A 22,587-nucleotide genomic window follows, 5' to 3' on the forward strand; every position below is an offset into this window, starting at 1 on the left:
CCTCCTGCATCCCCGTCCCCTCCTGCATCTGCACTTCTTCCTGCAGGTTACCTGAATGTGCTCGTGAACAGCCAGTGGAAGTCTCGCTGGTGCTCTGTCAGGGACAATCACCTGCACTTCTACCAGGACCGGAACCGGAGCAAGGTGGCCCAGCAACCCCTCAGCCTGGTGGGTTGCGAGGTCGTCCCAGACCCCAGCCCCGACCACCTCTACTCCTTCCGCATCCTCCACAAGGGCGAGGAGCTGGCCAAGCTTGAGGTACCACCGGCCTGCAGGGCAGGGAGCAGGGTCAGCCAGGGTGTGGCAGTGGTGGCTGTTTGCTGCCAGTCTCCAGGACTGTAATCCTACCAAGGGAGAATCAATGTCCCCACGTGTTATTTTTACTTCGTTTGCCTGAGATTGTTTGCATTTTAAAAAATTTCCATTCCTTTTCTGACCTCAGGGTGGTTGCATTATAGGAGTGGAACCATGCGCTACTTCCTGCGCTTGGGGCAGGAGGAGTATTTTTAACTCCCTGAGCTACTGGAAAAAAGCTGCTGGGGATTCAAAGTGGGTGCTGTTTTGTTTGGGTGTCACCAGCTGGGAGAGCCTCTAGGCCCAGTACATAAAAACCACACTGTTAGAGCTTATCTGGGGGAAAAAATTCACTTTGTGATACAGTTACATTCCTCTCACTCCCCATCCTGTTTGATATGATGTTACATTTACCAAAATAAGAAGTGATATAATGCCTTGCAAGCTGCTGCAAGCGGAGACTGAGTCCCTTCCACGCATGGAAGCACCCACTTGCCCGTGAATGCTCCTTCACTTAGTCTTTGATGAGAAGGTCCTCATTCAAACTTCGCTCCAATCCTGCCCTCTGGTGGCTGAGAGACCCACATCTCAGTTGCTTCCCAGGGTCTAGCTTATAGCTTATTATTTGTCCATTCAGCTGTTCCCCATCAACAAACATCTCCTCAGCACAGGAATATGGTGGACAAGAGCAATATGGGCTCCCTGTCCTTGTGGCACTTACGTCCTAGTTTGGGAGTGTGATGTTATTCAGCAAATCACCCAACCGATCGCTGAGCTTCAATGACTGGAGAGAAGTGGGGAGGGTGCTATAGATTTGTACTGGGGGCTGGGTGACAGGCTGGAGGGGAAGGAGGGCTTGATCCTAGGAGCAACAGAGCCCCGATGGCTTTCAGGGGAGGGCGACAAGCTCAGATCAGGGTTCTGAGATGCTTCCTCCAGCTACTGGGGTGAGAGTGGATGGAAGGGGCAAGAAGGGACCTGTTAGGAAGCTGTCACAGCTGTCCAGGGCAGAGACGCAGTCTGGACTAGGGGAGGCCCGTGAAAAGCTGTATTTAGAATCCGGTTGAAACTAAGTGGGGGTTGGGCATGATGGCTCACGCCTGTAACCCCAGCAGTTTGGGAGGCCAAGGCAGGTGGATCACCTGAGGTCAGGAGTTTGAGACCAGCCTGGCCAACATGGTGAAACCCTGTCTCTACTAAAAATACAAAAATTAGCTGGGGATGGTGGGGCACCTGTAGTCCCAGCTACTTGGGAGGCTGACACAGGAGAATTGCTTGAAGCCGGGAGGCAGAGGCTGCAGTGAGCCAAGATCCTGCCACTGCGCTCCAGCCTGGGCCACAGAGCGAGATTCTGTCTTAAAAAAAAACAAAAAACTGTGAAAAGGAAATCAGCTAAATGTCAAATTCTGCTCATCAAGACCTCTTTGGTGAAGAGAATGTAGCAGCAAAAGTGATGGAGCTATGGGTTATACCAAAGGGAGCTGATTTTCCTCATGAAAATAAACCTATAGCTTTGATTAAATGGGCAGTTTTTTCTCATTTTAAAGAAACAATGTTGACATTTTAACTGAGGTACCCAATGGATGAATTTGATTAGAATGCATTGTCCCCTGGGGAAAAAAAATACCAAATTCACTAGGATTTTGATCACAATTTAGCAGCTGAGCTAGTGTAAGGCATTTAAAAGTTGTCCCGACTTTCCTGGAGCCATGAACAAAAACAAATTTGAATGTTGTTATTTCTTAGGGATCCAGGGAGTCTTGTTGTATATGGGATTAAGGTGATGACATGCATCGTTCATAAAATACAAGCGTCAACTTAAAAGACAATTTTTTAATCATTTTAAAACTAACAGGTGGTCACTAACAATTTTTAATAGTGATCACCTGGTGATAAGTTTTCACCTCCTAGAAACACAATGTATATAAATCTCATATGGCCCTTAGGACAAAAGTCCACAGCATTACTGAGGTGGCATCAAGATGTCACTGACAGGAAATGTTATTTGGGGCCATTGGGGGGTGGGATAGGCTGGCGAGCAGGAAGAGCATGGCCCTGGGCTGTTACAGAGGCTTTTGTGGGTGGGCTCTGGGGTAGGGGTACGGTCATGGCCTGGTGGGGAGGGGCTGGCACCAGGTAGCACAGCCTGGCCCCCTGCTCATACCTCTCTTGGCCTCGTTCCAGGCCAAGTCTTCCGAGGAAATGGGCCACTGGCTGGGTCTCTTGCTCTCCGAGTCGGGCTCCAAGACAGACCCAGAAGAGTTCACCTACGACTACGTGGATGCCGATAGGGTTTCCTGTATTGTGAGTGCGGCCAAAAACTCCCTCTTGTGAGTAATTTGGACCCTTCCTCTGTATACTCTCCTATTCCTGGCCATGCTGTAGGCCCTGGGTCAGCCGGAGTCGGGGGCAGCAGAGAGCACAGGGCCCCACCCCTCTCCACCCAGCAGCAGGAAGATGCAAAGCTCAAGGAGCAGCCCTCGGGGAGGCCCGGCCAACGGCCAGGAGCTAAGCTAAGAGCAAGGAGCCGAGCCAGGCTTCGGGCCCCGGGGGCGGCTTTGGCATCCTCGGCAGCAGTTAGACTTTCCAGCTCCTCCGGGCAGAGCTGTCACTTTTCCTGACCTCCTACTTGTCCTTCCAGTGAATCCCTCACTGGGTCTCCAGCACACCCTGGAGAAAAGCAGGTCAGGGGGTGGTGCTTCTGTTTCCAGATGCCCAAACTGGGGCTGAGGGAGAGGCGTTCTTTGGTCAGGGTGGTAGAGCCAGTCTCGTGGAAGCCGGCCGAGCCACTGAAACAGAATCAGTTTTCTCATGGACCAGACAGGGATAGTGTGGCGGGAGCCACCCCAAGTGTATTGTGAAGATGAAATGAGAAGGGGTTTTTTGTTGTGGTTGCTGGAAGGAGATCCTAGAAGGGAGGAATTGGGGAGAAGATGGCAAAGGGATCCTCCTACGACGAGGCGTATGGGCAAGGGAAGGTTGTCTTTCTGGGAGGAAAATCTCGAACCAAGAATTCCAGGAAGAAGGCACTGGGAAAGAGGGAGGAGGTGCCCTCTGATCCATGGAGGTGGGTGTCCCAGATCTCTTGTGTGGCTACCACTTTCATGGCAACCACTCATCACTGGGAATCCTTGGAGCCTGGTGCTTTTGCCACCCTGCCCTGGGTGCTTCATGCATGCCACCTCGGCTTGTTTCCAGACTGATGCAGAGAAAATTCTCAGAGCCCAACACTTACATCGATGGCCTGCCTAGCCAGGACCGCCAGGAGGAGCTGTATGACGACGTGGAACTGTCGGAGCTCACAGCTGCGGTAAGGACCCGGCTAGGCAGCAGCCTGGGACTCTCCAGCCCTCCTCCTGCAAACCTCAATGCCCCAGTGCCAGAGATCATTAGAGTATCCCTGAGATTGAGTGGGTTCTGAGTCACCTACCAGGCCATTAGTGCAGACACCTAAGTGCAACAAGGCTGTCTCCTATATGTAAGGCTGTGCAGTCTGCTTGGCTTGGGGACTTATCTAGATGAAACACTGGTGAACCACTCTGGTCAGGGCTAGGGGTGTGGTGGTGGGATTGGGAGTGGAGGCACCAGTAGGCTTCCAGGCCCAAATCGACTGTCGAGTGGGATGATCACACTGATGGCAGCTTCCACGTGCTGGGCACTGAAGCCTGTGCTGAGCTGAGGACCTCCTACAGATGATCTCTTTGAACCCTAACCACCTTATGGGAAGGTGCTGCTCTTTACCTCTTTACAGATGAGGAAACAAGGTTCAGGGAAGTTAAGTGCTCTGTCTGGGTCTTCCACCTTGAGTGACGTATCTAGGACTCAACCAGTGGCCCCCACCAGGAGGGAGGGAGATCTCTTGGACCATTGTGAGGTGGGCACCAGAGCTGTGAGGCAGGGCTGGTGCCCCCTCCACAGCTGAGGGAGTGGAGGTAATGGTGAATGCCCCAGACACTCTCTCTTCTGCAGGTAGAGCCTACCGAGGAAGCCACCCCTGTTGCGGATGACCCAAATGAGAGAGAATCTGACCGAGTGTACCTGGACCTCACACCCGTCAAGTCCTTTCTGCATGGCCCCAGCAGTGCCCAGGCCCAGGCCTCCTCCCCGACGTCGTCCCACCTGGACAATGCGACTGAGGCCCTCCCTACAGACCCAGGCCCAGGTCCCACCCCAGATGAGCCCTGCATAAAGTGTCCAGAGAACCTGGGGGAACAGGTACAGGCCCTCCCCTGCAGGAAAGCCAGACCACCTTCCCACAGCCCTTCAGCCCGCTGAGCCAGGTCTGCTTTCCCCCGCAGCAGCTGGAGAGTTTGGAGCCAGAGGAGCCTTCCCAGAGAATCACCACCGTCAAAATCCAGACTGAACAGCAGAGAATCTCCTTCCCACCGAGCTGCCCTGACGCCGTGGTGGCCACCCCACCTGGTGCCAGCCCACCTGTGAAGGACAGGTTGCGCGTGACCAGTGCAGGTACTTGTGCTTGGGGAAGTTAGCCCGATTCCATTTGTATTAGGGTTCTCTAGGGGGACAGAACTAACAGGATAGATGTACATATGAAAGGGCGTTTATAAAGGAGAATTGACTCACACGATCACACAGTCTAAGTCCCACGACAGGCCATCTGCAAGTTGAGGAGCAAGGAAGCCAGTAGTGGATCAGTCCGAGTCCCAAAGCCTCAAAGTAGGGAAGCCGACAATGCAGTCTTCAGTCTGTGGCCAAAGGCCTGAGAGCCCCTGGCAAACCACTGGTGTGAATCCAAGAGTCCAAAAGCCGAAGAACTTGGAGTCTGATGTTCGAGGGCAGGAAGCATCCAGCACAGGAGAAAGATGAAGGCTGGAAGACTCAGCAAGTCAAGTCCTTCCGCGTTCTTCTGCCTGCTTTATTCTAGCCACGCTGGCAGCTGATTAGATGGTGCCCACCCAGACTGACAGCGGGTCTGCCTCTCCCAGTCCACTGACTCAAATGTTAATCTCCTTTGGCAACCCTCACAGACACTCCCAGCAACAATACTTTGCATCCTTCAATCCAATCAAGTTGACACTCAATATTAACCATCACACCATCCTTTTCAGATTAGGAAACAAGTGCAGAGAGGTAGAGGGACCTGTCCAGGTCTGGCCTCCAGCCTAGCAGGGCTTTGTGCCAAAGCCCCAGGTTCTGTCCGAGCCAGCAGATTGGGGACAGCCCTCATGATCTAGTTGTGCTGACCTGGGGCTTCCCTCTCTGGGTCTGTAGAGATCAAGCTTGGCAAGAATCGGACAGAAGCTGAGGTGAAGCGGTACACAGAGGAGAAGGAGAGGCTTGAAAAGAAGAAGGAAGAAATCCGGGGGCACCTGGCTCAGCTCCGGAAAGAGAAACGGGAGCTAAAGGAAACCCTATTGAAATGTACAGGTAAGGGGCCTAAGGGGTCCCCCCAGTGGGGAGGGACCCTCAGCTCAGAGGGCTGTTGTAGGCTTAACTTTTTGGCGGAAGATCTGGTTGTCACCTGCCTTCCCAATCAGTGGGCCCTGGCCCCTTCAACCCTTGGCCTAGGTGGGTGCTCCTTATGTGTCCTCTTTCCTCCAATCCTGTCTGAAAAGGTCATTCTCCTGGACATAGAGAGAAAGCCTATGACAGAACATCAATAGGACCAGCAGGTCATTGTGAAAAGCTAGTTAAAGGAGGAAGTTTTGTGGATTATGCATAGGCCATAAGTATTTTATTGTCACTTAAATACATATTCCTTGGCCCATCTTTTGAGGACCTGGCACTGCAGATTTTTTGAGCTCTGGTCGGCTGACTGGAGTCTCATGTCATCCTTCATGCATTAACTACATCTGTTAATGCATCAGCTTTCATTTCTTTAAAGTCAACAAAAACTTAAGACACTTGCCAAGAAGTCTTTCTAGATTATCTTCCAAATCACACTCATATCATTTGACAGCTATTTCCTGGCAATCTGCTGCATTTAAAATTTTAAAATTAAAAACAATTGAGATGGGGTCTCGCAATGTTGCCCAGGCTGGTCTAGAGCTCCTGAGCCCAAGGGACACCTGCCTTGGCCTCTCAAAGTGCTGGGATTACAGGTGTAAAACCACCATGACCAGCTGCAACCTGCCTCTTCTAGAACCTTTTCAAAGTATTTGACTTAGTGTTCATGGAGTAACTTTGTGTTTATTTAAATTATAGAGGTGCATGAACAAGCGTAAGCAGCAGTGCAGGTTTGGGGACAAATTCAGCTGACTGGTGAGGGAAGGTCTTGAGGATGCAAAGTTACCCACTGGCTTTTTTTCTTTTTTTGAGACAGAGTCTTGCTCTGTTGCCCAGGCTGGCATGTAGTGGTGCAATCTTGGCTCACTGCAACCTCTGCCTCCCAGGTTCAAGCGATCCTCCTAACTGGGATTAAAGGCACGTGCCACCACGCCCAACTAATTTTTGTATTTTTAGTAGAGACGTAGTTTCACCATGTTGGCCAGGACGGTCTGGAACTCCTGGCCTCAAGTGATCTGCCCACCTCAGCCTCCCAAAGTACTGGGATTACAGGCGTGAACCACCTCACCCAGCTTGAACTGTATTTTTTTCAACAGTGGCCCTGTGCTCAGGACTCTATGTGGTACATACGTGATACCATCTTTTCCTCTAGCAGTGAGCTTCTAGGATACAGGCCCTAGGCATCATTTCATGGTGTGACAGCAGCAACCCGAGAGGTCCAGGGTTAAGAGGAGGAGCCAGGGCTGAGGATTCCTCCTCTGTTAGGCCTAGGGAAGTCAGAGGATTGAGGGAACTCAGCAGGGAAGGTCAAGCTGCCCAGCCCTCCTCCATGGGCCATGAATAAAGCCCCTCACCCTTTTGGGTCACTGTCAAAACAACCAAGAGTCTCTGAGAATCTACAGGAAGGGGCTTAGGCCTCAGACTCATGCCCTTTAGTGAAGCCAGAGCTCTCCTCCCCAAGATCCTCCTAGGCTTTGCAGAATGCTAACTAGAGCAGGCCTCCAGGCTGCCCTGGCACACAGGCCCCTCCCGGCTCTAAGTGTTGGGGCCAGACCTGTGGTCCTTCTTGGGTGGCGGGCTGTGTAGATCCTGCCTCCACCCAGCAGGGCTCCCTGGCCTGGGTTGAGATGCTATTCTCTGAGGCTTGCATAATTCTCTCTCCAGACAAGGAAGTCCTGGCCAGCCTAGAGCAGAAGCTGAAGGAAATGGACGAGGAGTGCCGGGGTGAGGAGAGCAGGCGTGTGGACCTGGAGCTCAGCATCATGGAGGTGAAGGACAACCTGAAGAAGGCTGAGGCGGGGCCTGTGACACTGGGCACCACCGTGGACACCACCCACCTGGAGAACGTGAGCCCCCGCGTGAGTGCTGGAGCCGTGGCCTCTGGGCTGCTTGTAGGGCTCCCTAGACATGGGTTGGGGCAGGTGGGTCACATCTCCCTCCCCTTGACTCAGTCAGTCCTTGCTCTCCTCCTGTAACCATAGCCCAAAGCTGTCACACCTGCCTCTGCCCCAGACTGTACCCCGGTCAACTCCGCAACCACGCTCAAGAACAGGCCTCTGTCAGTCATGGTCACAGGCAAAGGCACTGTCCTCCAGAAAGCCAAGGTAAGTAGTCACTCCCAGTCTCCCTTGGGGCCAGCAGGAATGTTACTAAGATAGGGGCCCATCTTCTGACCCAGGTGGTGCTTTGTGGGTTTTGGCACCAGCTCTGAGCAAGGGCTCGGCACTCACCAGGGAGTGGCAGTTGCTTTGCCATGCCTTTGGGCTCAGTCTTTCGCACTGACCAACCAGAAAGGTGCCTGCACTTGGTTCGAGTGTCCTTCCCTGTGAACTTGGGGATACTTCAGTTCTTGCCTTCCACACAGTTACGGGTAGATTCCAGCAGGACAGCCGCAGCTCAGGGACAGATTATGACTGAGTTTTCAAATCAAAAAGTCAGTTACTCCACAGGATTTCTACTATTAAAACGAAAAAAACAGACTCACATAGGTGGTTTGAGTTGTCCAAAGTTGACTACCCAACTAGTGGCAAAATTCTCAGCAAGTTGTGAATGAGGAATCCATACTATGATGTAGTTTCTCCCTGAGGGTTAGTCAAGTCAAAAAGTATCATTAATCATTTACTCATTTGTACACTAAAGAACATACCTAGGGCTGCCTTTGGCAAATTCTGTTCTTTATTCCTATCCTGCTTACTTGCTGGAGATATTTGGAGGTGCTCACAACAATGGCTAACCAATAATTCCATGCAAGCATCTGAACCTCCACTCCCTTGTTGCTGTGGGAGACATCACTTACAGGCACTCGCTGTTGTGCCACAGTCTCAAAAATCTCTGAATAGGCGCTCTAAGCAGTGATGAACACACAGGGTTTGAAACCTGTTTGTCACCTCTATGCCTAAAATAGTTTTTCTCACATTTGTTCTATGTATATCAAAGTTGCTACAGTGGATAACTATCTTTTTTGTTGGGGGTGGGTTCTTGTATTTGAATGGTACCCTAGGAATGGGAGAAGAAAGGAGCAAGTTAGAAAACAAGCTTCATCTGAAGACTCTCATGTCAATGTGGACCTTGGTGACAATCCTGCTTTGTTAAAGCAAAACCTCTGCAAAAGGGTGAGTCTGTTTAGAAGAAAAAGCAAAGACTGAGGTACTGTGAATGGAGAGCTTTGGCTAAGAGGAGGATCTGTCCCTTTTCAGAGCTAAAGGAAATAATACAACAAAAAGGAGGCTTCTTTGGAGACCTAAGTCTATTGGATGTAAACAAGATGTTGTATTTAGGGATGTTGTGTGTTTCTCTTTTGAAGTTGTCATCAATTGCTTTACTAAGATTTTTAAACAGTAAAAAACCTCATGTTTAGACTTTGGTGGAAGATGAATCAAGGAAGCAGGGCCCTGTCTTATGGGTCACCTGACTTTGGTGAGTGAGAAGACCTAAACTCCTGGCCATCGTCTCTTATCCAATACTTAGCAGCTGGGGATCAAACCATCCTTGCCTTCAGTTCTTTCCAATATTACCAGGCTCAACTCAGTCTTCAGCGATTTTAAAAAGCATTGACATCTAGAAACAGTAATGGGGGAAAATATTTGGGACCAAGCTGAAGCACTGATCCCACTAAGTTAAATACTTCTTTCCAGTCTAAGGCAGGCCTGAATCAACTGTCTTTAAATAAAATTTTAAGTGATGCTGTATTATATGTAGGAAAAAATGCTTAAAATCCTGTCATTTAGAACAGTGAAAAGTGTTTTTTAAGATTAAACTGACTCTTTACTGTAGGGAAAAATATTACTGTGTGTTTACAGATTCATTCCTGTGGTCGGGCCATTTTTAAGGGAAGAGTTATTTAATATAAATAGTCCCTGATTTTAAGTTCTGCTTAATGATATCCATTCCCCTTCCAAGAACAAAGTGGTGAATTTTGGTTAGGGTGATCTCCCTCTTAAAATTGGCAGTGCTGTTCCTTGTGCTGCCCCTGTCTTTTCCTCTGATAACTTTTTTTTTTTTTTTTTTAAACACAGGTTGAAACATTTCATCTATTATCTCTGCCTCATTTCTGGGGGGTTGTGTATCAGTTCTCTAACACTTGGTTCCTGAGAACTAAAGGTCTTTTATTTCCTCTCTCATAAACATTTGGTGACCTTTTACCAAGTGGTGAGTTAGATTTTTTTTTCAAATAAAATGTTCATTGTGTTTGAGGTTTTCCTTGTATTTCATGAAATGACTTGGGGCAGGGCCTGAGGGGTTCTCAAGGGAGGAAATGTTTTGGTTATTTACACACTGAACTACAAGATGGGGTCCTAGCAGGAAACTCAGCGTCCTTGAATCAAAGAGCATAGATAAGACTGAAAGCAAATTTTAGTAGTACAGTTAACAACATACCAAAGACACAGGAAACATCTGCAGAAACTGATCATATGTAAGTAAATGAAAAATCAGTACTCCCAGAAGTTAAATATACTCCTAAAGAATTCTTGGGAAAAAAGAAACATACCAATACTGGAAAGGTTGCCTAAATAGTAATTAAGGAAGTTTATAGCATAAATGTGTTTATTTAAAAAATGACAAAGCCAAAATCTGGTTCATTAAAAAGACTAATAGACAACCTAAGGCAATATAAAATAGCAGAACTGAAATGGAGGCCTTAAGTACTGATACTGACAAGATTTTTCAAATTATATCTGTGTAAAGTTTGAGAAATATGTATTTTCCATTATAAGGTTAGTATAGCTCTGATACCAAAAATTCAAAACAAATTGCAAAAGAAAACAAATCTCATTGTTGGACACAGATTAAAAGAATCTGAAATAAAATGCTAGCAAATGAAATTCAGCAGAGTTTATAGAATGATGTTTAATGACCAAATAGAATTTATCCAAAAAAACCAAGGGTTGTTCAATGATTGAAAATATACAAATGGATAATCTATCACATTAACAGATTAAATATTAAAAAATGCATTATCTTGAAGAAGAAAAAGCACACCAAAAATCTCAACACATAATAAACACTCTTAGTTCATCTAGGAAAAATCATTCTTAAACTGATAAGTAACCCATAGAAAACAATTATAATGATGAAAAAGTCAAGAACCAGATATGGATACCTGCTACTTCATGAAACATTATTCTAGAGGTCCCAGGCAATGCAAAAAGACGTGGTATACAACTTTAAAAGGAAGAGACAAAAACTAGGATCATTTGGAAATATTTCTCTAGAAAAGCAAGAGTCAATTATTAGAACTAGGGTATTCAACAAGATGACTGGAATCAGGATCATTCAGAGAAAATAAGGAAATTTATGGCCTATATGCAATGTTTTAATTCTTGCAAGGAAAATATATTTGTCTTACTTGAATAAGTAATTAAAGGTAAAAATTAAAGCTAATTTCTTTTAAATGAAAGAAAAAAGGCTTGGCTAGTTAGGCCAAAGGATAGCACTTTCCTGGGGGACTGACAAAAGTTGAACTATTCAGTGGCACCGTTGCTACACAAGCAGAAAAAAATGTTTCAGAGGTGGGAACCCCATCTCCTACAAAGAAATGGTAAAGGTCTTTACTATATAAGTCCAGAGCTCAGAGTTTGCTGTTTAATTCCAAGTAATTCAATCAGGGGACCCAAATACCAGCCCGGAACAAGACAAAAAGCCTACATTATAACATGGTTAAACTGCTATTTAAAGACAATACATTCATGTAATTTCTATGACATCACTGATCAGCGTCTGCCAGGGAGCACGTGATCCTGCCCTGGACGTTGTCTTCTGTGAAGGGCAGCATAACAACAGAATATTGTCAATGACAGTATCCCTTGAATACAGATGATTATGACTCAATGTCTGGTACACCAGACTTTTTAATATCTAAAATCATGATGATACTGCTTCAAGCACTTTTCTAGCACCAGAAATCCTGAAGTTCTTAAAGCCAAAGTATGCTTGAATGTTTGTCTATAAAACATTATGTTAAAATATTTATAAAGAAAAACAGGCCAGGCACGGTGGCTCACCCCTGTAATCCCAGCACTTTAGGAGGCCGAGGCAGGGATATCACCTGAGGTCAGGAGTTTGAGACCAGCCTGGCCAACATGGTGAGATGCTGTCTCTACTAAAAATACAAAAATTAGCCAGGCATGGTGGCATGTGCCTGTAATCCCAGCTACTCAAGAGGCTGAGGCATGAGAATCACTTAGAACCTGGCAGGCAAAGGTTCCAGTGAGCCGAGATTGTGCCACTGCACTCCAGCCTGGGCAACAAGAGCAAAACTCCGTCTCAAAAAAAAAGAAAAATGATAAGGTGTCTGGAGTTATGTCAGAGCTCTAGGAAGATTTCTACTGAAAATCCAACTCTAAACAACACAACTAAGGAGAAGAAGTAATTCCTAAATACTGCAGGGATAGTAAGTAAGTATCTAGTTTGCCAGAGAATATTCCAAATATGCCTCTTTGCTGCATAGGTACAAATATCCCTGTTTAGTAAATAACCAACATTTCTTGAAATCTTTCTCTAAAAACTGTGTAGAAAAGCAAAGCAAAACAAAACTAAAACCGAGGCAGCGTAAGATCAATGCTTTAGAAAGCAAAATCTCTGTTAAGTTTCTTTATCCTATATTTTTAAGTTTAAGAATCTTCTCTTTGCCCCACTAAAAGGAGAATAAGGAAAGAATTCCATAAACACGCCACAATCCCTCCTAAGTAATTTTTTTTTTTTTTTTTGACAGATTTTCACTCTTGTTGCCCAGGCTGGAGTGCAGTGGTGCGATGTCGGCTCGCTGCAACCTCCGCCTCCTGGGTTCAAGCCATTCTCCTGCCTCAGCCTCCCGAGTTGCTGGGATTATAGGCATCTGCCACCACGCCCGGCTACTTTTTGAATTTTTAGTAAAGACGAGGTTTCACCATGTTGGCCAGGATGGTCTCAAACTCCTGACCTCAGGTGATCCACCTGCCTCGGCCTCCCAAAGTGCTGGGATTACAAGCATGAGCCACAGCCTCCAGCCATAACCTCTTTTAAAGGAAGACCTTTCACGTGGCCACTGCTCACTACTCAAAACAATTTCACGTGGCCCCTCCAGACCTGGGCCAATTGCACACTCAGCTCCTCCCCCATCATCAAACAAGCTGGTTAATTGGTCACATTTCAGTCTGGGACCATTCCAAGTCTCTTCCACACACAAAAGGCAGTCACCAGAAGTCAAAAATGTCCCTCAAGCCCCCTTTCAGACTCAATGCAAATGCATCCAGGATGTCTATGGGGAAGCGGAAAAGCCGCTGCTTTCCATTTTGAAAGGCTGTGGCCTTCACCGTCCAAAGGATGCTCTAGTAAAGGCCTCTGCTGGGCATTACTGTGTCAACAACATTCTAGCTAGCACTGATTGTGGGCAAAGGAATGTCAGGCCCCTAAATTTAAGTCTTCGGGACCCCTTGTTTATCCTCAAGGAAAAGGTGGCAGATGTCACAGCCTCAACAAGGCACAGCAGATACAGAAAGTCGGTGTTTACTTACACATCAAAAGTTTTCAACAACATCATTTCTGGGTGACATCAGCTGCTTTCTTGTCTCTAAGCAGCATGGCTACAGTTGGGACATCCTCCTCCCTCACTGAGAATAGGGGTCCTGGCCACAGCGGGAAACAGACATTCTAAGGACCCCCAGGGCACAGACGTTCCAGAAGGCAGGCACCATTTCAATGCCCAGGCCTTCTCTGTAGTTGCTGGGAGGGGTACGGCTGCTGCCCTCCTGCATGGGAGCCACGTGCCTCGGGAGCGTCTCCTCTCAAGAATCCTGGGGAAGGAAGTGAACTCTGAGGACAGGAGTGTCTGCATCCCCTTCTCAGCCCTCCAACAGCCTCTGAGGACCCCTTCAGGTCCTGATCCTACTCTACAACCCACCTCGCCCCCAGCAGAAGATGTCAGATCACAGACCCCATCAGATTGTCCTCCAGAGCTTCTCTCTGGCCTTAGGAAGCCAAACTCTGCCCATGGCCAAAAAAGCAAGGCTCCGACTGGACTTGTCTTCTGATTTCTGGCTGTTCTTACTTCAAACTCATGAACGGGAGCCACAGGTAGACCTCTAATGCCTCCCAACAATCACTCTCTAGGCCCTAATCTGTTACCCTTCTCTTGATAGTCATTTCTTTTCTCTCACACCTCTAGCACCTCCTCCTCATCCTCACTTAGCTGTTCTTCCCATTTTACTGAGCAAATAGAACCCCAAAAAGAGCTTCCAGTAGCTCCCACCACCGCATTTACCCATCCCTGCCTCTGTCTGCCCTCCTGTACCCTGGATCCACTGTGCTCCTAACTGTGGCCTCCCTCCTAGTTGTCATGACTTTCTCTAGGGTGCTGAGCACCGTCTAACACACCACATGTTGTATTACACTTAATTTGCTTATTGTCTGCCTCCCCATTAAAATGGAAGCTCCATGAGGGCAGAGGTTTTATTTGTTTACTGCTATGTTCCCGCACTTAGAACAATGCCTAGGATGCATGAGGTACTCACTAAATGGTTTGTGGGGAAATGATTGAATAATTCCTTCCACTGAATGAATGTTTTACAACCTGCCTTCAGCTGAGTTTGTGGGACTTGGCAGGGCTCGCAATACCATCCCTGGCTGACACATGCAGAGCAAGAGTTCTACTCACGGTTCTCACAGTGCGGGCCCTCCCAGCCATCCCGGCACTCGCAGCGGTAGCTCCCGTTCTGCAGGACGCAGCTGCCCTCATTCATGCATGGACTGGGTTTGCAGAGGTTGACTGGCCACTTGGCTTCTGCAATGGAGAACACACCCACCAGGCCGGTCGGGCATAGGTTAGACCTGAAAACCCCCACCCTAAGTAAGCCCAGTAGAGGTGCAAGGCTACTAGAGTCATGTCTCCCTTTGCCCTGGTAGCTCATGGTTGGTGCTGCATACCACTTGGCTAGGTTAGTAAGATCCAGCTGTCCTACAGACTCGTGGAGATTCCATTGCTCAGATGTGCCATACGCATGGCAGACTTTGTTTGTTTGTTTGTTTGTTTTTGAGGTGGAGTCTCCCTCTTGTTGCCCAGGCTGGAGTACAATGGCATGATCTTGGCTCACTGCAACCTCCACCTCCCGGGTTCAAGTGATTCTCCTGTCTCTTCTAAGAAGGTGAAGAGGAGGTTACTGGATTTGGGCTGGCTCTGTTTGCTCTGGGCTCTGTCACTGCCCAAGTCAGTGTCAATGTGGGATCTGTAGACCCTTAGGAAGCTTGTGGATGTCCTAAAAGTGGGTTCTGTTTAAAGGGAATGCATAAATTGTCAAGTTTGGGAGGGAGTTATCTATGTTAGTTAAACTTTCCATACCTTAAATGTCAAATCCTACTGTAGGATTTTATGTGAGCATGGGATTTAGCACAGAACCTGGCAGTTGGTAACCAAGTGCTCAGTAGCTGGGAAGAGCTGCCATCCTTGTTATGATGTATGTGAAGGCTCAGGCTGAAGGCCTGCCATGGGGATAGCCCTGAGGATGTGGATTCCCCCACTCACCTCCACACAGCCACTCAATGAGCATGTCCTGGTGGTACCGCAGGTCGGCGTAAGCTGCCACGTGGATCAGGGAATCCCGGGGACCTGCAAGCCTCCGCAGACTGTCACTTAGGACAGGCCCCACGCCCATGACCAAGACAGAGATGCCGTTGTTCCTCAGCTTCTGGGCAGGGACAGCCGCGTCCTCTGCGCCTCTCCCACCTGTGAGCACCACCACAGCTTTGGGGACACCAGGCCGGGCGCCCCTCTGGATAGTCATCACTTTGTCATAGATGTGCAGCAGGGCAGTGCCGGCTGAGCCCACCCCACCCAGGTAGGGGGCCTGGCTAATGGCCCGCAGCAGCGCAGCCTGGGTGGGTTTGGTGTCCAGCCCAAAGGCAGTCTGCACCTGGCTGCCATACACCACCAGGCCAACCTGTGTCACGTCAGGGTTCACCTCAAACTGGAGGGCACAGCTTCTCACAAAGCTCTGCATCTGAGCAAAGTTCTCAGGCCCTACTGAGGCAGAGGTGTCCAACATGAAGACGAGGTCCAGGGCTTGTGTCCGGCACCCTGCAGGAGCAAGCAGAGGGGCTTCAGCAGTGGATCTGCCAGTCAGAGCCCCTCGACGGGACCCAGGGACTGCCCGGTTGGGTACGGCCCAGGTCAGCCAGGGTGCTCTGTTCATGGCAGAATCCACCCCCTATATCTTCCTTTTAGCCACAGAACAGCACTTTCCTAGAATATTAACAGGAAGATGAGTGCCTGGCCAGACCACATTTCTCAGCCTTCCTGGCAGCTAGGGTGGCCACGTGTCTTAAGTTCTATCTGATGGACGTGATCAATTTCAAATTCATGCAGCTGGAAGCTACTTACCTTCCACTTCCCCTCTCCCCCTTCCTGCTGGCTGAGAAATGGTGACCCTGGACCTCAAGGTGGAAGCCATAAGATGACCAAGCCCTGCTGGCCCGGGCCACTCACCTCTGAACTGTATGTGAGAGAAATAAGTTCCTGTCTTATGTAACCCATGGGGCTTCTGGGCAACCCTTTGTGACAACATCTTTACTGTGCCTTCATCCATCCCCAGTATGCAGAGCACTAATTAGATGCTGTATGGACAAAATGGGCCCATGCCTGCTGTCAACAGGCTGACAGTCTAGGGGAACAGACATGAAATGAACATACAATTACAAATGATGTCGGCAGCCTGGAGGGAAAAGCAGGGGACTTATGTTACCAGTAGGGTAACATAACAAGACTGGGAGAGGGGGTCAGAGCTTCTCTGGGGAAGTGACATTTCACCTAAGAACTGAAAGACAAGTAAGTATGAGCCAGAGGCCTGTCCCATGCAGGGGATGCAGAGAGGCCTATGGGGACCAGGCCACAGGGAGTTCTCAGAAGCCAGGGGATAGAGTTTGGGTTTTATTACAAGTGCAAAGGGGAACCACTGGAAATTCTAAGTGTGAAGTTAGAGGATCTGATGCTCTGATTATTGGTTTTTAAAACCACTCCCACACCAGGAACGTCTAAGAAACTATCACAGCTACGGGGAGGGTGGCTGACTACATATACTGTGGGGGTCTCCTGGATGGGATTCTGGAACATAACAAAGACATTAGGTAAAAACTAAACAAATATGAATCAAGCATGGATTCACTAAATAATAATGTATCAATACTGGTTCATTAATAGTAACACTGTGCCATACTAATGCAAGGTGTAAATAGGAGGGGAAACTGGGTGTGGGGTATAGGGAACTCTCCACTATTGTCCTTTTTTTTCTTTTCCTATAAATCTACAACTATTATTTAAAAAAAAATCCAACCAAACAAAGAAGCAGAACAAAAGCACTTAGGCCAGCCTGGAGGGGCAAGGTGGGAGTGGGCAGCCAGTCCCTGTCCTTCCCCCTTACAGGAGGGAATGCTTCTCACCTTGGAGAGAGTGGTGGCATCAGGGCTGAGAAACAGAATCGCATCTGTAGCTTCCCATGCCCACCTACCAAGGGAGAACTCCAGGAGCCCTATAAAGGATGCATTTCACTCATGCCTGTAATCCCTCCACCTCGGGAGGCTGAGGTGGGAGGATTGAGCCTAGGAGTTCGAGACCAGCCTGGGCAACATAGCAAGACCACATCTCTATAAAAAATAAAACAATTAGCTGGGCATGGTGTTGTGCACCTGTAGTCCTGGCTATTCTGGAGGCTGAGGTGGAAGGATCACATGAGCTCAGGAGTTCGAGGCTGCAGTGAGCTATGATCGTGCCACTGCATTCCAGCCTGGGTAACAGCAAGACCCTGTCTCAAAAGAAAAAAAGGATGTGTTTCAGCTACGACATCTCTGGCCACAGGCCAGGCCTCTGCACGGAAGCAGTGTTTTCTAGAGTGCCTTCCAATAGGGTCATAAAAAATCAACTTCATGGTTTGCAAAACAGAACAGAAGAGAAAAATGTCAGAATCCCTCCTGGGTAGACAGGGTAAGTATCCTCTCAGGAAGCGTTTGTTTCCGTTGTGTGTGGCTAAACCAGCGGGTGTGCATGCACGTGCATCTGTGTGTGTGCATACATGTGCACGTGTGCACCAGGAATGCACTTCTTCCTGTGGATTGCCATCAAAGGAGCTGGCAAGCTGCTGCTCTGGAGCCTGCTTGGTAGATTCAGAGCTCTTTGTAACAATAACAAAATCATGATTAATAATAACAGCAACACCTAGAGTTTGCTGAGTGCTTACTCTGTACTAAGCATGTACACCACCCATCTTACTTAATTCTCACTAAAGGTCTCTCAGAAGGTACTACTATTAGTCCCATTTTTGTTGACAGGTAAACTGAGAAATTATTTATGTGACTGGTACCTGAAAGAGTGGGGCTGTGGTTTCAGCCCTTAGAAGGGGGCACTGGCAGAGAATGATGGTTAAGTGGTAGCCAAAAGGAGGAAGGACCTGCCTGCTGACCAGCAGCCCTGGGTCAGGCACCGGGACCTTACCTGGCCGCTGCCGGCTGCACAGCTTCCCCTGCAGCTCAGGGATTTGGTTGAGCAGATCCTGAGGGTCCGAGTAGACCATCACATGCTTTGGGCTGCCCGTGATCTCCTCCAGCTCTGCCTGCACGGCCTCACTGCCTACACCCAGCAGGAGCAGCTCTCGCGCCCTTGCGTGACGCGCTGGGCCCGCGACCTCATCCTCGGAGCGTGACTCAGTGAGCAAAACCACCACTCTGCGTGGCCGGTCCTGCCCTGTCCTGGTGGCGCTCCCAAAGCCACGGTCTGCCGCCTGCCACAAGGCACTGCCCATCAGGGTGGGGCCACCACGGAAGGGAATGCCATCAAGGCTTCTGACCAGGTCAGGCACATCCTGGTACTCCCCAACAGGCACCGCCACCAGCAGCTCCCTGCTGTACGTGGCCACACCCACTCGGGCCCGAGAGTCCTCCCTCAGCACGGCCTGCACAAACTGCTTCACGAAGGCTTTGGCCCGCAGGAAGCCGTCCAGAGTGGTGCCCGCAGAGCTGTCCAGCAGGAAGAGAAGGTCGACCCTGCATTCCAGGCTCAGCTTCGGGGCTGCGGGGATCACAGCAACACCCACAGTCAAGCCATGGCCATGCAGCATGCGATCTGTCCCACCCGAGACATCAAACTACCACGCAGGGCAGGAGAAACTCCATCCCAGGAGGGAGATGGGGCAGAGAAACTGTGGGCCCCAAGCTTAAGTGACCGGTGCTCATCAAGGAGTTAGAGACAAGGCCAGACACGGCACTCCTGGCACTCGCTAAGGGTCTCCATTTAGCCACTTTACAAAAAAAAAAAATGCCATCTACATTATCCCTTTTTTCCATTATGGTTAGTCCAGTGTGTGTCCTGAGAAATCTTTGTCTACCTCAAGATCATGAATATATGCTCCTGTGTTTGCTTCTAAAGGCCTACACTGCTTTGCCTTTTGCATGGAGGTCTATAGCCATGCTAGAATTGACTTCTGGTAGGGTTGTGAGGTACAGGGTCAAGATTAATTTTTTTCATATAGATCTTCAACTAACCCAGTTATCATGTTTTTAAAAGTTATTCTTCAGCAAGCCCTTATATGCGTCAAGCATGATACTAAGCACTTTGTACAATCTTATTTAAAACTCTCAACCACCCAATGAGGTAAAGTCTACTATTATCTTCACTTCACACCTCTAAAATCAAAAGGAGTTGGGGCTCCTTTCTCTGCTTTCATAGAATAGAGAAGAAAAGACTCTGCCCAGGACTGGGAGCCAGAATTGGGTAGACTCCTGCCTTCAGCTGGGCTGGGCAGCACTCAAACTTCAAGCAATGACCATTCTGCAGCTAATAAGCTGGGAGCCACTGTCTCATCCAGAGCTCAGCCACCCGAATTATCTACTCACGGAACACTGAGAGGCTGCACCACGTGAACCGCAGACCAGTGGTGCACTGAAAAGCAGATGGCTTGAGGGCCAGTTTCTACCCAGAAGCTGGAAGGGTGTGCAGTGAAAAGGGGAGCCTGTCCTCTCCTTGCTCCCCAGTGGTCAGTCTTACAGGGCCAGTGCATACCTACCACAGTTAGCCTCCCCTCCAAAGGCCAGCGGGCAGAGGCATTGGTACCCGTCCAGTCCCTCTGGAACACACGTGCCTCCATTCTGGCAGGGCTGCGAGTCACAGGGGCCTATCAGAGAGATGCCCATTAACCGCTAAGCACCACAGCACAGGGGAGTAGAGAGGACTGGCCAGAGGTGTGGGTGCAGCTGGCTTCCTGCTCTACCAGTGGCCAGCCCCTTCCTTCCCTCACAGTTCACCAGGAAACCTGTAGCAGAGGGGAAAGCACTGCCGAGTTCATAGAGGAGAAGCTGGGCACGGTTGGTAAAGGATGCTCTGTAGCAGGCTTTGTAAGGTGCCGTGTGATGAACTGGTGTTAGACTGGAGCTTGACAAGGAGGAAGCTCTCCGTGACATCAAGTGTGGGTGCCTCAAGACTGAGAGAGAGCTGCGGTGCCAATGGGGCCCTGTCTTCTAAGTTCTATACAGGGTTGTCTTAATGGCCTCTGCACCTGGCACAGCAAAACACACCAGCCTTCGGATCCTGCGGTCAGTCTGCTGAGCAATGAACGTGGCCCTTCCACTTCCTCCAGCACCTTAATTAACATCTCCCATCTTCATATCCTCATATCGAAAGGAGTGATGGGAACTGAACTTGTTCTGTGGGGTTATTGTGAGGATTAAATGAATTAATCTGCAGAAAGTCTCAGTACTAAAAAAAACACTCCCCAACAGGTAATGACAGTATTGACTTTTAGATATGAGACGCAAATTATGAGCAAGGCCTCTTCAAAGCTGAAAGTTTACATGGGAAACCACAGCCTGTGTCAAAATCTGACCCATTCTGAAGTGTCTGATCTATGATTCCCTGTGCTCCGTGCCTGAGCATCTCATCACTTTCCTTGTCAGTTATTACAAAATGCAGTTAAAACCACATGACCTCCTTCCCAGGGTTACAGAAAACAAACAGGGTCTTCATGTGATTGTGTATTCCAAGGGTTAGAGAAGCAGCTGAGTGTGGTCACAATTGGGACTGGCATTTTCTTGTCCTTTTTGCTTAAAAATACCAATCTGTTACTTGATGGCCACATCATTATAATTAAAGTATAGACTTTTCAAAGGCAGAAAAGATTAAAGCTAAGTCTAGGCACCTCACTGGGGCTGCGGTTGTATCAGCCGGAAGACCGGAAAAAACTGGAGGCTCACTGACATTGGCAACAGTGGCCTTTAAGTGAGCATCTATTATGTGCCAGGGACTGTGCTAAGCACAATACACTGCTTTTCTCATTTCACTGTCACAACCTTAGGTAGGAACTATAAAAACCCTATATGGCAGATGAGGAAGCTGAAGCTAAATGAATAGAAGTCACATGCCCTAGGTCAGATCATTGGTAAGAGGTAAAGCTGGGATTGAAAGCCATTTCACTCTAGTTCCTAAACCGTAAGTCCTCAAACCCTAATTACTGAGCAGAAACAGCTCCACTCTCAGATTCTCCTATGCTTCAGAGGCCGTGGTGCTAGAACTGCAAACCTTGAGAACATACTGAAGGGATCACCTAACCCCAAACAGGGACACTCACTACCCTGCCTGTGTGTCTAACTGCTGGCATTGCTTCCGGGAGACAGGCTACTCATCAGGAGTAGCAAATCCACCCCAGCACTGACACCTACACATTCAAGTGCAATTTTGAGCTCCCAGGTCAGTGGGGTCACTAGCACCCCAGGTGAGGGATAGTGAGGGACCGTGAGGGCACACTAGGGAACCATGCTGAATGATGCATAATGGCATCGATGATTCCTCCCGTTAATTTGGGATTTTACAGCTGAGGGATTACTTCCACGGGCATTATCTACCGAATCTTCACCAGGACCTCATATACAATGCCTCCTTTCACATGGAGGAGGGAAATGGGCTTCCGGACATTGGGTAAACATCACCCCATTTTACAGAGGATGAAATCATTCAGGTATCTTGCCCTGAGTTTGGTGCTGGCTTTGAGGATGTCTGCAAAGCTGGTGCTCGGTGCCTGCCTTTCTCTGCCTCTCACCAATGCACGTAACACTGGTTCAGGGGAGTAATCCCAAAGCCGCCACTCCATTCTTAATGAGCAAACACCATGGAGTGAGTGAAGAGTACACTCTCCTCTGCCCGCCAGGTGCCCCAACCCTCTGTCCTGGAGCCAGTCGCAACCCCACCCTCTGTCCCAGGATTGTAAAAGCCCCTTCACAAAGCAGCCTGGGTCCAGGGCCCTGAAAGAACCGGTAATCCAAGAGGCAGATCATACCTGGGCAGGTGGTCCTGTAGCAGGTAGCAGGGTGGGCTAGGAACACTCTCTTCCAGCTACAATCCAAGGAAACAGAATCACAGACAGATCAGAGATGTAAGGGGAGGGCAGAAAACGTAAGATGATTTACAACACCAAAAGCTGACAGAAGATTCTAGTGCAGAAACAAGAAAGACTTCCTGGTTTTCTTTTTGATTCTACCCTAACTTTTCTCTGCACATAGAGTAGGAAATGTTTCAAACTATCCAGTGACAATTAAAAAAAAAAAAAGGCTAGGTGTGGTGGCTCACGCCTGTAATCCCAACACTTTGGAGGCCAAGGTGGGCAGATCACTTGAGGTCAGGAGTTCGAGACCAGCCTGGCCAACAGGGGAAACCCCACCTCTACTAAAAATATAAAAAAGCTGGGCATACTGTGCCTGTAATCCCAGCTACTCAGGAGCCTGAGGCAGGAGAATCGCTTGAACCCGGGATGTAGAGGTTGCAGTGAGCCGAGATCGTGCCACTGCACTCCAGCCTGGGCAACAGAGTAAGACTCCATCTCA

The 22,587-nt window shown here is 48.7% G+C and overlaps 2 protein-coding genes across 3 annotated transcripts in view; one reads left to right on the forward strand and one right to left on the reverse strand.

The window, feature by feature from the left end:
* The window catches only part of AFAP1L2 (actin filament associated protein 1 like 2), a 107,300-nt gene extending 97,675 nt beyond the window's left edge, over positions 1-9,625 (forward strand). Inside the window, exons 11-19 of the mRNA XM_023206651.1 lie at positions 47-258; positions 2,479-2,624; positions 3,493-3,604; positions 4,264-4,509; positions 4,593-4,761; positions 5,527-5,682; positions 7,426-7,619; positions 7,743-7,865; positions 8,762-9,625. Coding sequence (XP_023062419.1) covers positions 47-258; positions 2,479-2,624; positions 3,493-3,604; positions 4,264-4,509; positions 4,593-4,761; positions 5,527-5,682; positions 7,426-7,619; positions 7,743-7,865; positions 8,762-8,788 — 1,385 coding nt within the window. The 3' untranslated portion in view covers positions 8,789-9,625. The remainder of the gene's footprint in view (positions 1-46; positions 259-2,478; positions 2,625-3,492; positions 3,605-4,263; positions 4,510-4,592; positions 4,762-5,526; positions 5,683-7,425; positions 7,620-7,742; positions 7,866-8,761) is intronic.
* Positions 9,626-10,276: 651 nt separating this feature from the next.
* Positions 10,277-22,587, reverse strand: part of VWA2 (von Willebrand factor A domain containing 2) — a 51,559-nt gene continuing 39,248 nt past the window's right edge. Inside the window, exons 9-14 of one of the 2 annotated variants that reach the window (XM_023206650.2) lie at positions 22,044-22,099; positions 19,782-19,889; positions 18,215-18,787; positions 15,257-15,808; positions 14,393-14,518; positions 10,277-13,532 (exon numbers count right to left, since the gene is read on the reverse strand). In XM_023206650.2, the coding sequence (XP_023062418.1) occupies positions 13,435-13,532; positions 14,393-14,518; positions 15,257-15,808; positions 18,215-18,787; positions 19,782-19,889; positions 22,044-22,099 (1,513 nt within the window). In that variant the 3' untranslated portion in view covers positions 10,277-13,434. The remainder of the gene's footprint in view (positions 13,533-14,392; positions 14,519-15,256; positions 15,809-18,214; positions 18,788-19,781; positions 19,890-22,043; positions 22,100-22,587) is intronic. The other variant, XM_023206649.3, reaches the window with a different exon arrangement.

Source organism: Piliocolobus tephrosceles, chromosome 9 (genome assembly GCF_002776525.5).
Source record: "Piliocolobus tephrosceles isolate RC106 chromosome 9, ASM277652v3, whole genome shotgun sequence".
NCBI lineage: Eukaryota > Metazoa > Chordata > Mammalia > Primates > Cercopithecidae > Piliocolobus > Piliocolobus tephrosceles.